Source organism: Aquarana catesbeiana, linkage group LG13 (genome assembly GCF_042186555.1).
Source record: "Aquarana catesbeiana isolate 2022-GZ linkage group LG13, ASM4218655v1, whole genome shotgun sequence".
Classification (NCBI taxonomy): Eukaryota; Metazoa; Chordata; class Amphibia; order Anura; family Ranidae; genus Aquarana; species Aquarana catesbeiana.
Genome location: NC_133336.1, coordinates 71,987,470 through 72,002,250, shown reverse-complemented (window position 1 = coordinate 72,002,250; position 14,781 = coordinate 71,987,470). Strand labels below are relative to the sequence as shown.

Sequence of the window (14,781 nt, the reverse complement as noted above, 5' to 3'; positions counted from 1 at the left end):
AATTTCGACTGATTAATTTAAAACATGTTTCAAATCTAAGTCCGTCCAACTTTTGAGAAAACAAAGTCCGCTGGAGCCCACACACGATCGAATTGTCTGACGAAATCCCGTCCGCCGGGCAAAGTCTGCCGTAAAGTCCGCTCGTGTGTAAGCGGCATAAGAATAAATGTGAAATCACTGTTTGTGCTTCCTTGACCTCATCACCCATAAATTCCACATTATAAAGTTTTAATTTCAGTCAGAATCCATGACACTTTAAATTGTGGAACTATTTAAATCAACAGGTTCCCCAAGGCATTAAGAGCAACCTATCTTCTTCCTACGTGAGGTATTCTTCACATGTGCACTCTGAAGGTTTCATCTACTATACAATTGAGTTATTTGCAACCTCATCAAATATGAGACGATTCCTTTTCTTGCAAACATTCATCTTCTCAAAGAATATACCCTAAAAACATATACAATCCACATACTGCTTTATAAGGATTACCCTGCCACTCCTCTTCTTTGCTTTTTCAATGGCACTCTTGAAATCTGCTCCCTCCCTCTCCTTGTACATCCCTGAGGACCACCTCCCCATAAACACCACTGTGGGATGGAGGCTACTGACTGCTAGTTGTGATCTTGCAACCATGCTAATAAAGAAGTGGACTTTCTTGGGTTTGAGAGACAAACTGTTGTAGATTTCAAGCTTTTGTGATGAAAATGTGATACAGTGCCTTGAAAAAGTATTCATACCCCTTTTGATTTTCCACATTTGATCAGGTTACAAGCAAAAATGTATTTATTTGGGATTGTATGTGATAGACCAACACATAATTGTGGAGTGGAAGGAAAACGATAAATGGTTTTCAAATTTTATTACAAATAAGTATCTGAAAAGTGTGGCGCGCATTTGTATTCAGCCCCTTTACGCTGATAACCCTAACTAAAATCTAGTGGAACCAATTGCCTTCAGAAGTCACCTAATTGGTAAACAGAGTCCACCTGTGTGTAATTTAAACTCAGTATAAATAGTACAGCTGTTCTGTGAAGCCCTCAGAGGTTTGTTAGAGAACCTTAGTGAACAAACAGCATCATGAAGCCCAAGGAACACACCAGACAGGTCAGGGATAAAGTTGTGGAGAAGTTTAAAGCATGGTTAGGTTATAAAAAATATCCAAATCTTTGAACATTTTACAGAGCACTGTTCAATCCATCATTCAAAAATGGAAAGAGTATGACACGACACAAGTGCAAACCTACCATGACATGGTAGGTTTGGAGTGGTTTAGATCAAAGCATATTCATGTGTTAGAATGGCCCAGTCAAAGTCCAGACCTAAATCCAATTGAGAATCTTTGGCAAAACTTAAAAATTGCTGTTCAGATACTCTCCATCCAATCTGATAGAGCTTGAGCTATTTTGCAAAGATTTCACTCTCTAGATGTGCAAAGCTGGTAGAGACATCCCCAAAAAGAGTTGCAGCTGTAATTGCAGCGAATAGTGGTTCTACAAGGTAATCGACTCACGGGGGCTGAATAAAAATGTACACCACACTTTTTAAATATTTATTTGTAAAAAATATGTGGAAAACCATTTATCATTTTCCTTCCACTTCACATATATGTGCCACTTTGTGTTGGTCTATCACATGAAATCCCAATAAAATACATTTACATTTTTGGTTGTAACAAGACAAAATGTGGAAAATTTCAATGGGTATGAATACTTTTTCAAGACACTGTATGTGCTTCAAGTCACATAGAAGTAATAATGAGTTCGGAAAAACATCTTTCAGTCTGTTGTATGCAACTGTGGCATCATGCAGCTACTTCCTTCATTGCAACCTGATATTCAGTCAATAGAGTTTTCTGGCATGACTCTTCATGTCTGTCATGATCCCATTGATGGATAATTTACATATAGAAATGTAGTGTTCCACTCTACTCTGCTTGCACGGGCTTGACCGCCACCATAGATGGGTCTTATCAGCATTTAGCCATTTCACCATTGGTTTTATGTCTGCTTGCAGATATTTTTTTCCCAACACCTTTGGCCACATGCTAATAATTAGTGCATACTGTTCTCACATTAATTTGGAACTATGGACATGCCTGTTTGTACATACTATATGTTGGCAATATTAAGGATAAACTAAATAAGGTAATTCAAAGCACCTTGGAAGGCTGTTTTGTCTAGGGATGCACATGAGATTTTCCTGTGTATTTGTTGAACATCAAAGGTCAGCGCTTCTTTATCTGACAGCTTTGCAAAGGTTTGCTCACATTCATACTTTCTTCCAGAAGTTGATTGCTGGAAACAAATTCTTTTTAGAAACAATAGTATGTGTTTTTTTTCCAGTGATGTGTATATTCATGGGGTGACAGAACTGTCACACTGAGGAGATTGGGCTTACTACAAAATAAAATGGCTGATATTTGAATATTTCCAACTGACTGGCAACCTATTTGGTTGGTTCTCCTATAAATGGGAATAGGACACATAATTGCCATACACACTGACAGCAGAACCTATACGTTTTTCTTCATAAATAAATCTTATTGGGTTGGAACAGATGCTCTTAGCCTGACATAAGATCAATGATAAGAGCTGATCCAAGCAACTCTCAAAACCCAAATATGTCCTTTTTCCTACAGGATATGTAATCTGTAACTCCTGCAGGTAAATTAGGCTCTTTTTTGTACACCAAAACTCGACACACCCTCTTCATCTTCATCCAAGCCAAATGAGTTTTTGATGACAGATAAATAAAATAATTCCAGTTCACCAGGGAGTTTATTCCCACTTGAAAAATCATACTGGCACTTGGTAAACCCTTTTGTAGCTTTGTGCTGCATGTATTTCAGACACTTAAGACATAGGGGAGTCTGATCTGTCAGTATCCAGATTGAAATGTTTTCAGTGTCACTGGTGATGGGGTAAAGGTAAACTCTCTATTACAATCTTGTTGCCTATATCCTGTTACTGTGTCACACCGGTGTATTTCTGTTCTGCAACATTAGATGTGCTTGTAGTGGGGCGCTAATTTCTTTGCTGCAAAACTAATTATTGATGGTACTTTCAATAAATTACATTGCAAAGAAATTGACCAGTGTAGTGTTCCAACATTTCAATTTATATGGCTGTAGAAAGGCCCCTGCAAGCGTGCTTCTTGCATTGTATTGCTTTCAATGTGCAATAAAAACCATAGCACCAGATGAAGAATTGGAAAGCTAATTAGAGTCACAAAGTAAAATACAAAATGCGCACAGGACTTCCCCTATATCATGTTGACTGACAGCACAGATCCTGCAGGAGTAAAATAAGGACAGCTACCAACCACTGTGCCATGGGAATTGGGCTTTTGTCCTAGATCACACCTACTTAGCGATGACATACTGATAAGGTCAATGGTATCTTACCATATAACATTTATTGAAATAAGTTCTGTTCACTGCACATCTGGATTTCTATTTTTCATTCGGCATGTTAAAGTGAATCTTGTATTAAAATGCATGGTCCATTTATTATTTCTGAGCTCACTGCCCCCTAGGTAAGCAGACCTAGCATTTTCCTTTTCTTTAATATTAATATCGTTAAACATGGCAATGTTATTGCCATCAGGCTGGAGCTGGCCTTTGGCATTCAAGGTCTTGAGAGGGCATATCATCAACTTTTTTTTTTTTTTTTACAGTGAAACTAACCGTAAGCTTAGATGCTTCTACGATGACAACAGTACTAAAATTTCATGTACCTTGCAGTGTTTGCAGGTAGCTGTGTTGGTCTTTATGTAGATTATTTATATAGATGGGGACCCTGTTGGATCCTAGCCCAGAACTATACATGGAGCTTTGACTTCATCCAAGTACCCTTGGTGCCACAGCTCCCTCTCCCCCTTATTAACCTGCAAATGCTACAACTTCAACTTTCCACTGAAGTTCTGGAATTTGACAGACGAATGACAATAGGAGGAGCTTAATCTCCAACTGAGTAGATGTAGCTACAAGCCTGGGTCCAACATGAAAGAGTTAACCTTTAGCACGATGGTACCTTAGAAACCTTTGAGGTCAGGACAGGTCCACTTTAATGATTTACCTGCAGACTCCAATGGAGGATACATCACACTCATTCAACATCCTGCAAATTAGAATTTTAGTCCTAAAACCCTCAAGGCATGCATCCACTGCATCTGCCTGCTGTTTGGTATAAATACACCCTTTAGATAAGTGAGAAAGTGTTTCTTATAATTTAATAGTCACCTAGCCAGATCTTAAATTCTTTTTTAAATACAGCAATAAGAAAATGCCATTCAATGTAGCCGATCCACATCATCAATCAAATGAAAAATGGTCGGGACCATTATTCCACAAACCTCACATAAATGAAAATATTCCATTGGCCAAATGTAAAAAGTCACATTATAGAGGCAGTCTCTGTGGGTTTGCCACTATATAAATAATAGGGCATTAAATCACTGAAAACAGCTGGATAAACTGAGCAAAGACTCAAGCGTGCCACAAAGCCCAAAATTAGACATAAATTGTACCAAAGTCTCCACTTTGTCTACAGTACATTTTTCTGCTAATGATAAACTTTCCTTAAATGGGTTATTTTAAGAATAAAACACATTAATAAATCAATTTTTTTTTCTACATACACTGCTATAAGTATATGTAAGGATCGCATATTCAAGTATATAAAGTTTCAAAGTACAGCATGTTCGATGGGGAAGGTTTAAGCACACATTAGGAAAATGACACTAACTGATTTAGGAGTTTAGTTACAATATACATAGAGCAAGGAGTGTGGAGAACAGGGTACTTCTGGCCTGGAGATAGTTACATAGTTAGTAAGATTGAATAAAGACACCAGTCCATGCAGTTCAACCTGAGTGAGTGTGCGTGTCTACAATTATCCCTATTTATTTAAGGTACCCATATAGCGCCGTCAATTTTACGCATCGCTCCACACATACATTGCACACTCACTATCCCTACCCTCAAGGAGCCCACAATTCAAGGTCCCCAAACTCACATTCATATATTAGGGCCAATTTTGGGCAGAAGCCAATTAACCTACCAGCATGTCTTTGGAGTGGAGATGTAGGGTTTGTGCTGGAGTAGCACTAGTTTAGAAGTGTACAGTAAAGAGGATTTAAAGTGTTACTAAACCCAGGACCCTGCATTCAATATATCCGATTTTCCACAGTACACAGACCATGGAAATGCAATTATAATTATTTTAGTAAATATAAACTGCTAAATACCTTTTCTCATTAGCAGTATATAGCAGTCTTATGACTACTATCAGTGTCTGGTTAAAGCTTGAAGGAGTGGTTTTGATTCTACTCTGAGTGTCCTATTAGGCTACAGGGACCCCTAACCCTCTGTCTGGACAGTGCCGATTGGCCCTGTGCTAAACACATGCATCCTCCCAAGAAAAATAAATAAATAAATAAATAAACTGTAGCAATTGCACAAACTGAACATGTGCAAAGAGACTCCAAAGCTCTTTTCTAACAGGAGATGGATTGGGGACAGTGGAAGAGGGGAGGATAAAACAGGAACATGGAGGATTAACCCCTTAGGTTCCACGGTGAGTATAACAGACATGCTTTACTGCATATACAGACTGATTTTATTTACTGTTGTGGTTTTAGTAATACCTTAATACTTAAATGAGCAACTAAAAATCACTAAAGTAATTAAAATGACCCTGTCAGGTTCCTAAAAAATTGAGGTGCAAGGTTCCTGCAATAGAGGAGGTATTAAACACCTCTCTAGCTGTCCGTGTCTTCTGCCACCCACCTCCTTTCCAGTGCCGCAACCTCCACAGTCTCTTTAGCATTACATTTTTCCAAATGTGTTGAATGCCTATATCCCCTGAAGTGATAAATCCAATACTACTACAGGCCAGTGCAATCAAATGTAGCCTCAACCATAGGAAGACAATTTTACCAGATTTTTTTCACTACAATTTACAGTAATGTGACTAAGCTACTAAATATCGCCTATGTAAGTTAAAATTAACCTGTGCACAGATCATACACAATAAAGTTTTAAACCATTCTCAAAAAGCAATAATGGCACTACCAATAACCTTGACATCTATAAGCAGTGTGGATAAATTAAAAGTAGAACTAAAAGTATAAATGTTTTTAGATTTAGATGGAGAGGCAAGGGGTTCGAATCCCTGGCAGGTTCTTATTGCTGTATATGTTACTGTTAGGGGGAGGTTCAGCCTGTCGAATTGTCCTAATCACCAACATCACTGGGAAGTAAAGCGGTTCTAAAGCCTTAATGTTTTTCACCTTAATGCCTTCAATGCATTAAGGTAAAAAACCTTCTGTGCTGCAGCTCCCCTTAGCTTCTCCCTTCTCCTTACCTGAGCCTGATCCGATCCAGCGATGTGCACGAAAGCAGCAGCTCACGCCACGGTTTCCCTCCTCACTGGGCAGATTGAAAGCAGCGAGAGTCATTGGCTCCCACTTCTGTCAATCAAATGCTGTGACACGGGAGTGGGGGGTGGGACATTGTCTGTGTCAATGGAATCAGCAGGGCTCAGGAGTGAGCATGCACAAATGCTCCCATGGAAAGTGGCTTTCCGTGGGGGCAACCACCAAAGAGGAGGGGCCTGGAGTTTCGGCGGAGGACACCAGAACAGAAGATCGGGCCGGTCTGTGCAAAAGCATTGCACAGAGCAGGTAAGGATAGACATGAAGGTTTAATATCACATTAAACTATAGGAAAATCCAAGATTTTTAGCTGCCACCTCAACAGTAATAATGGGGACATCTTCCAATGGTGACACTTGTTCCTGCAACAACTGTATTTCTCTCACATTGGAAAAATCTACTCGGACTTCCTGTTGAATCTACAAGACAGGATGTTAAGAGAAATAAGAGAAATCTCCCCAATGAGACACAGATGGTATAAAAAAAAAAAAAAAAAAAAAAAAAGGTTTTGGCTTTAGATAGAATTTAATTTTCAAAGTGTACAACACAGGCATTGTGTTTTTCTATGACAGCAGAAACTTGCCAGCCTGCCCGCCCTCTACTTTACACAATCAGCAGATGTTTCTAAGCGGTTAGAAAAGAACCACCGAAAATTACTTTAGTTGCGATCTTTGAGAATTTTGGAGGATTAATAACTTCACATTACATGCAACTAGAGAGGTCTGGGAGGATTGTTTTACCACTTGGCGCTCGCGCTATAGCCGAAAGACAGCTACAGCTCAGGCTTAAAATGCTGGGACGGCGTCCATGAATGTCCTCCCATTCTCACCCAGCCGGCGCACTCTGTGATCGCAGAGTCCTTGGGACTAGGCTGATCACTGATCGAGGCAAATGGCCAATCATAGCTGGTCCTTTACCACATGATCAGCTGTCAGCCATTGATGTTGTTTGTTTAGCAAAAAATAAAAAACCCAGTGCCGATGAAATACCACCAAAAGAAAGCTCTATGTGAAAAAATGTCATATGGGTATAGTGTTGCATGACCGTGCAATTGTCATTCAAAGTGTGACAGCGCTGAAATCTGAAAAACCAAAGTTACGCTTACCGGTAACGTCTTTTCCTGGAGTCTTTCAGGACAGCCACCTTGAGAGAGCCTGGCTCCTCCCTTCCACAGGAAACACTATCTTAAAAAGTCCACTTCCCCTGCCTGCCCTTCAGTTCTCCAAGAGCAACTCCCGCCAGCTGGGGAGACACAAGAACATATCAACAGTATACAACTACATGGTTCTGCCATTCCTGTGTTGAGACCCCCCAAGAACCCTATACATCCAGGTGGGTAACCGGTGCTGTCCTGAAAGACTCCAGGAAAAGACATTACCGGTAAGCGTAACTTTGGCTTTCCCTCAGCGTCTTTCGGGACAGCCACCTTGAGAAGATAAACGAGCACTCACCGTTAGGGTGGGACTATGGCTTGCAAGACCTTTCGTCCAAAGGACTGCTCTTTTGCTGACACCAGGTCCACCCTGTAATGTTTTACAAAGGTGGTGAAACTGGACCATGTGGCCATTCTGCAGATCTGCTCTGGCGTAGCTCTAGGCCTTTCTGCTTGTGAAGCCGCCATAGCTCTAGTGGAGTGTGCCTTGAGGCCTTCAGGAACCTCTTTGCCCACTAAAGTGTATGCTTGGCCAATGACTAAGCCAAGTCATCTAGCTATAGTACGTCTGGAGGCTTTATAACCTTTCCTTGCCCCTGGAAATTTTTTTTTTAAAAATCACGTGACCGATTTTGTTTCCTCTAAGTATTGAAGAACGCATCTCCTTACATCCAACATGTGAAACTTAAATTCCCTTTCTCGTGAGGGGTTAACACAAAAAGTGGGCTAGACTATTTCTTGGCTTCTGTGGAACTTTGAAGCCACTTTTGGCAAAAAGGCCCGATCCGTGGAAGACTATTGGATCCGGAAAAACAAAAAAAAAAAGGGGGGTCTAATTGACAAAGCTTCAAGCTTGCTGACCCTCCTAGCGGTAGTTATCGCTACTAGAAAGGCTGTTTTAAGTGTTAGCAATTTTAGCGAACACCCTTTCAGAGGTTCAAAGGGAACCGCCACAGGGGCCTTCAAAACTAAAGACTGGTCCAACTTAGGGAAAGGAGGACCCTGCGCCGGCCTTTGCCTTACCAGCACCTTAAAGAACCTAATCACCCAAGGATTAGAGGCCAAAGGTTTCTCCAAAAATGCACACCTGGCTTTTCAAAGTGCTTAGGGCTAAACCCTTGTCTGGCCTGCAATGTAGGAATTCCAATACTGGGACTTTGTACCTCGAAAGAGCTTTCTGTACACCAGTCATTAAAGTCAGGAGTCAGGCATGGCTCCTTTTTCCTGCTACTAAGCAGAGTGGACACTAACCTTGCCAGTTTTTGCTTTGCATGTGGGTGACGAGAGTGGAGGTCTCTGGTAACTATCAGGAAGGAGCATTCCATAGTGAAATCGGCTACCTGAGTCATATACCAAAGGAAGGAGGAAAAATAGGAGGAGTTCCCCAAGAGGATTGACTACTGTCACAAATGCTTTTATTAAGTCCTAAGGTGAGGGCACATCCGGTGGAGGGCAGTACAAGGATTGCTTTGCTATATGCACAGAGGTGGATCAGAGTGAAGATTTTGTGTTCGCAGCATCTATCTCTATTCACCATATATTGGAATATGATATTGTTCACATTCAGTATAGATTGGACTATCATATCGATCACCAATTGAACTTTAGGAGGGTCACATATTATATTCACTGGCACTTTATATTCATTCAGCGCTGGACTCATTTGTTTTTGGTTTAGTGCATTGTGTTCCGCCCAGTTCAGGATTTCTGATAGAAGGGCTCCGCTCCTTGTTCCGCCCTGTTTATATATGCCACCACCAAGGAGTTGTCCGAACACAGCTGTATGTGGTGGCCTCGCAGTTCCCCCTGAAAGGTCAAGAGCGCTAAAGACACAGCCTTCAGTTCCTTCCAGTTCCAGTTCCAGTGACCTTTGGAGTTCCTCTCCCTTCCAGGCACCCTATGTTAACAGGGGGCCCAGGTGTGTACCCCATCCCCTGCTGCTTTCGTCTGTGGTCAAGATCTTTGCCACTGGAAAAACCCAAAGCCAGCCTTGGTACAGGTTCGCCGTCCTCCTCCACTACCACAAGGATCTTTTTACAGTGTGGTGGTATCTTCACTGGGGTGTCTAATGATGCCTAACTGTGGTCCCACACCTTCAGTATGAAACTCTGCAGGGGTGAAAGTGCACCCCGTCCACTGTACTGCTGGAATAGCTGAAGTTAGCAGCCCTAGCAATGACATTGCCCTTCTTATTGTGACTGGCTGGCTGTCCTGAAGCAGACGCATTGCGCCTTCTATCTTCTGCACCTTTTCCTGTGGCAGAAATACTTTGTTATGTGGAGTCCAACAGATACCTCAGGTAGGTAATGCGCTGGGAGGGCACCAAGCTGGACTTTGAGGTTTAGCAGCCACCCGAGGCCCCTCAGAAGGTCCTTTGTCAACTCCAGATCCCAGGTTAACTGTTCTGGGGAAGCCGCAAAGAAGAGTAAGTCATCCAGGTAAGCGAATATCAAGATGCCTCAAGAAAAGCCAGGGCCTCTGCCATGACCTTCATAAAGATGCTGGACGAGGAGGATCGGCTGAATGGAAGAGCCTGAAACTGCAAGTGGATTATTTCTTCCCCGACTCGGACTGCCAGTCGGAGAAACTTCTGAAACACCTCTGCAATTGGGATATGAAGATAGGCATCTTTGAGGTCTATAGATGCCATGTAGCAATTTGGAGGTAGTAGTGCTCTGACCGAGAAAATTGAGTCCATGCAGAATCTTCAGTAAACTGACTGGTTCAGGGGATTTAGGTTTCAGATAAGCCTGTACTTCCCACAAAGACGTGGGAGTAAAACCCCTCTCCTCTTTCGTCCACTGGGACCCGGCGCACTACATTCTGGCTTTTCAACTCTCTTAGCGATTCCAACAGGGCCTCAGACTTCTCCACACTCTTGGGAAGATCCGTGATCAGGAGACTGCGAGGGAGAGATCTTAAAAACTCTAGGCAGTATCCCCTCCTTACGATCCACAGAATAAACTGGCTGGAGGAGACCACCTCCCACTGTGGAAGGCCCCCAATCTTCCTCCCACTGTGGTCAGATCGGGATTGAGTTTTGTGGGGTTGGTCAGGAGGGTGAAAAAATTGCTCCACCTTTTCCCTTGCCCCCAGGGTTTCTTCTGACCCTCGGGTTTAGAGACCCCTGCACGCTTTTGAATGCGAAACCCCTTCGACTGAACTGGGAGTTTGCGCTTGAGTGGAAAGAATCTCTTTTTATGCGCTGTGTGATCTAGCGCTTGAGTGTAAAGAATCTCTTTATGCGCTATGCGATCTAGCATGGCTTCCAGACCGGTGCGATCTAGCATGGCTTCCAAACCGGGTCCAAAGAGTAAATCCCCTGTCAACGGGATGCCACATAGCTTGCCTTTGGAGGCTCTATCCCCTTGCCAAGTCTTAAGCCATAAGGCTTTCTGGCCGAATTGGCTAGGGCCGAGGATCTGGCGGACATGCGGACAGATTCTGCCGATTCGCCTGCTATATAGGCCACCCCTTTAAGCAGCATGGGGAAGGAAGATAGTATTGTCTCCTTAGATATTCCTGCTTCTATGTGGGCCTGCATCTGGGAAAGCCAGTATTCTAAGTTACGGGCCACCATCATAACAGCCATCACCAGATTCAAATTTCCCATGGATGACTCCCAGGATTTCTTTAAAAGTGAGTCCATCCTTTTGTCCATAGCATGTGATCAGGCCCCCATGTCTTCGAAGGCCAGATAAGTATGCCTAGACACCTGGGAAAAGGCTGCGTTCAATTTTGGATTCTTGTTCCATACGGACACTGGGTCCTCTGAAAACGGAAACCTCCTTTTCAGAGTCCTGGACAATAGCTTCCTTTCCGGATCAAGCCACTCTTTTTTTGACGGCGTCCACCAGAACATCATGGACAGGAAAAACCTTCCTCTTCTGTTCACCCATGCCCTGATACACCTGATCATGGAGCGTCAAAGGCTTTTTGTCAGCCTGAATTCCTAGCATGGTGTGAATAGCCCCCAGGAGATTTTCAACCTACTCTAGGGAAAGTTTATACCGTAAAGGCCTGCTGGACTCCCCATCCCGACCTTCCCCCTATGACACCACCTGGTAGCCTGAGGCCGCACTGTCCGGTTCCTCATCTGCCTCCTCCCTGGAGTCTCTTCATCTCTGGAATGGATGACCGGCAGTGCTGGCGCTGAACCCTGCACTGATGGAGGAGCTGCTGCTGCTGATTATCATAATTCTGTAAAGGGAGAGGACCCCGACACATTTTTTCAGGGGGATTCTGCACAATCTCAGCATGGCAGTTCACATTCTGATCTCATTAGACTCGCAGCATTGATTCTTTGGGTAGAATCACTGGTATTAAGTTGCTGCTATTGAAAGGTCTCATGTGACCCGGACACTTTAAAGCGATTGTAAAGGACATTGTTATTTTCAATAAAAAAAATCTCTATACATACCTGCTCTGTGCAAAGGAATAGGTCGGCTTTGGGTGAGGACATTGTGGGTGCCCTGGACAGGTACGCTGCGAGAATCGTGATCTTTATTCTAAGCAAAAAATAGTGATTTTCATTTTGGCCAGAATTGTACAGCTCTATTTCAGACTGTTACAACTGTCATTTTTCAAGACAGATGTGAACCTAAACTTTCTAATCAATCACAGGCTAAACCGGCAACAAGAAAGATGGCTGTATAAATGGTTACATACCCTTAAGCAGGGAAGCCCAAAAGGTGGAGATGCTCTATTATGACCACCTCACCCATCTCCCCAAAATCGGGGCCATGCTCTTATGCAATCTTGACTAGCTACTCTGCTTAATAGCTCAAGCCCAATTCCTCTGCGCCTCAGTATTGGCCAGAAATGCCATCTATCAAACTTTTAGAAATTTTAAAGGGTTATATATAAATGTATTTGTTAACTAACAAACATGGTATACTTACCTGCTCTTTGCAATGGTTTTGTACAGAACAGCCTAAATCCTCTTATCTTTTAGTCTCCTACCAGAGGTCCTGGCTCCTCCCCACTGCCAAGTGCCTCTTGCTATAGGGCACTCGAGCAGGCTTGCTCTCTTTGAGCAGCAATTTTTCAAACGTGTTTTTTTTTTAAAAAACAGTTTAATGAATTAAAAAAAATACTAACGTTAGCCCAATTTTTTTTGTATACTGTGAAAGATAATGTTACGCTGAGTAAATAGACACCTAACATGTCACACTTTAAAATTGCGCACACTTGTGTTATGGCGCCAAACTTTGGTACTTTAAAATCTCCATAGGCAACGCTTTAGAAAAATTTTACAGGTTACCTGTTTAGAGTTACAGAGGAAATCTTGGGATAGAATTGTTGCTCTCGCTGTAACATTTGTGGCGATACCTCACATGTGTGGATTGAATGCCTTTTACATAAGTGGGCGCAACGTACGTATGCGTTCGCTTCTGCGTGCAAGCACTTTAAAAAAAGAAAATGTATTGTTTGTTTTTTTTTTTTTTTTATGTTTACACTTTTCCTTAAATTTTTTTTGATCACTTTTATTCCATTTACAAGGAATGTAAACATCCCTTGTAATAGGAATAGTGTATGGCAGGTCCTCCTTATGGAGCAATTCGGGGTCAATAAGACCCCACATCTCTCCTCCAGGTTGAAAAAAAAAAAAAAAAAAGAAAAAAACAATGTCGGCTTTCCAGCCGAGTACGATGCAGTATTTGCAACGGCCAGGCCGGACATGACATCATAGCGTCGCGCCCGGGTTTCCGAGAGCCATAGAGACTGCCGGGGACCATCTGGTCCTCTATGGTGAACTTTCGCCGCTGGCAGATTCCTTCTCCGGCTTGCCGATCGCACGGGTGAGCCGGTAGAAGCACCGGAGGGTGGCAGGAGGGGGGGGGGGGACGTCCAATCCCGCTGCTTGGCTGAACTGCTGCTATGATTGTTCTTACTGTGCAGGGAATCATTCAGATATGCCCACACAAAGCCCAGAATGTCATATGACGTACTGCGGGCAGGAAGTGGTTAAAAAAAGAAGAAAGAAAAGATTCAAATAAATTAAAAATCCTATGAATTAAAAGAGCTAACCAACACAGTTCCCAGCTTCCTTTGTTTTCTAAGATGATTATACTTTCTCTAGTGTGGAGGCAGAACCCCTTGGTTTTTTGAGTAGAACACGGATTTCTTATTTCATACATAAGGCCAAAAGGTTGATTACATACCTATTGTCTATTGTCTGGAATTGAATGTATTTGTGGCTAGATTTAAAAAAATGCTATTTTACTGTATACCACTTACCTTTCATACTGTTAAACTGCAGAGGAGCAGTGTTGCAATAAAACAAATACATTTTTGCAGAGAATTTGTTTCAAATAAAATTGTTTCTTGGCAAACAATAAAAAAATGTGAATTCTTAGAAACCACAGACAATAGGCCAAAACCACATTATATGACTTCAGCGTGTTGTTGAAGAAACAGTTCTGCCATCTGGTGGTTATCTTTTGAGTTTACAATATCTAGCAAATTCTTTCTGCAGGGGTGTCTGACGCCTCCAAGCTGAATTAACTTTCACATCAGTGTCAGAACACTTAGCATGTGCATTGCAAAACTTCCTCTGCTAAACCCTCTCTGCCTGTTAAAACTCAGACAAACATTTACCTTGGTGAAGATCTTCAGCTGACTTAACGCCGACTTGTATAAAGCGGGTAGGCACTGGTTGATGTTCCTTTTGAGGCTGTCCGGGACCCTGTGATAATTATAGTATGTGTTAAAATTTGACTGAGAATGGGAAGCTGAAGGAAAAAAAAAAAAAAAACAGTGCAAAAAAAAAAACAAAAACTATAATTGACATTTGGCGGCACTCTCCTTTCCTAGAATGGCCAATAAGTACCAGGCTGGCAGCAAAGCAGTTAAAATAGCACCTTCTAAACACCCTGCTTGCTTGTAGCATTATGTAAGTGTAAAGAACGCCCCGCTATCACTTAAAACCCAATTCACACTCTTGCTTCTGAACAAACCATCTGGGGACCTTATGTAGCAAGCTGGCCTATAGACTGCTTTGCAAATCCCTGAGACTAATCTGGGTTTGTGATTCACATCCTGTAATATTTCATAAAGGTGGATTTGGTGTAAAATGTGTGGCAAAGATTAACCCATGAAGGTTTAGCATATTATAACAGATATCTTGTTAAATCATGGTAGTTTGCTCTTAAAGCGGAGTTCCGCCTGAAAAAAAAAAAAAAGTTAAAAA

The 14,781-nt window shown here is 42.2% G+C and overlaps 1 protein-coding gene across 3 annotated transcripts in view; it reads right to left on the bottom strand.

Annotated features, from left to right (window-relative positions):
- Nucleotides 1-14,781, bottom strand: part of KIAA0586 (KIAA0586 ortholog) — a 243,281-nt gene that overhangs the window by 86,035 nt on the left and 142,465 nt on the right. For all 3 annotated transcript variants that reach the window (XM_073610065.1, XM_073610067.1, XM_073610066.1), the window contains exon 30: nucleotides 14,190-14,277. In XM_073610065.1, coding sequence (XP_073466166.1) covers nucleotides 14,190-14,277 — 88 coding nt within the window. The remainder of the gene's footprint in view (nucleotides 1-14,189; nucleotides 14,278-14,781) is intronic.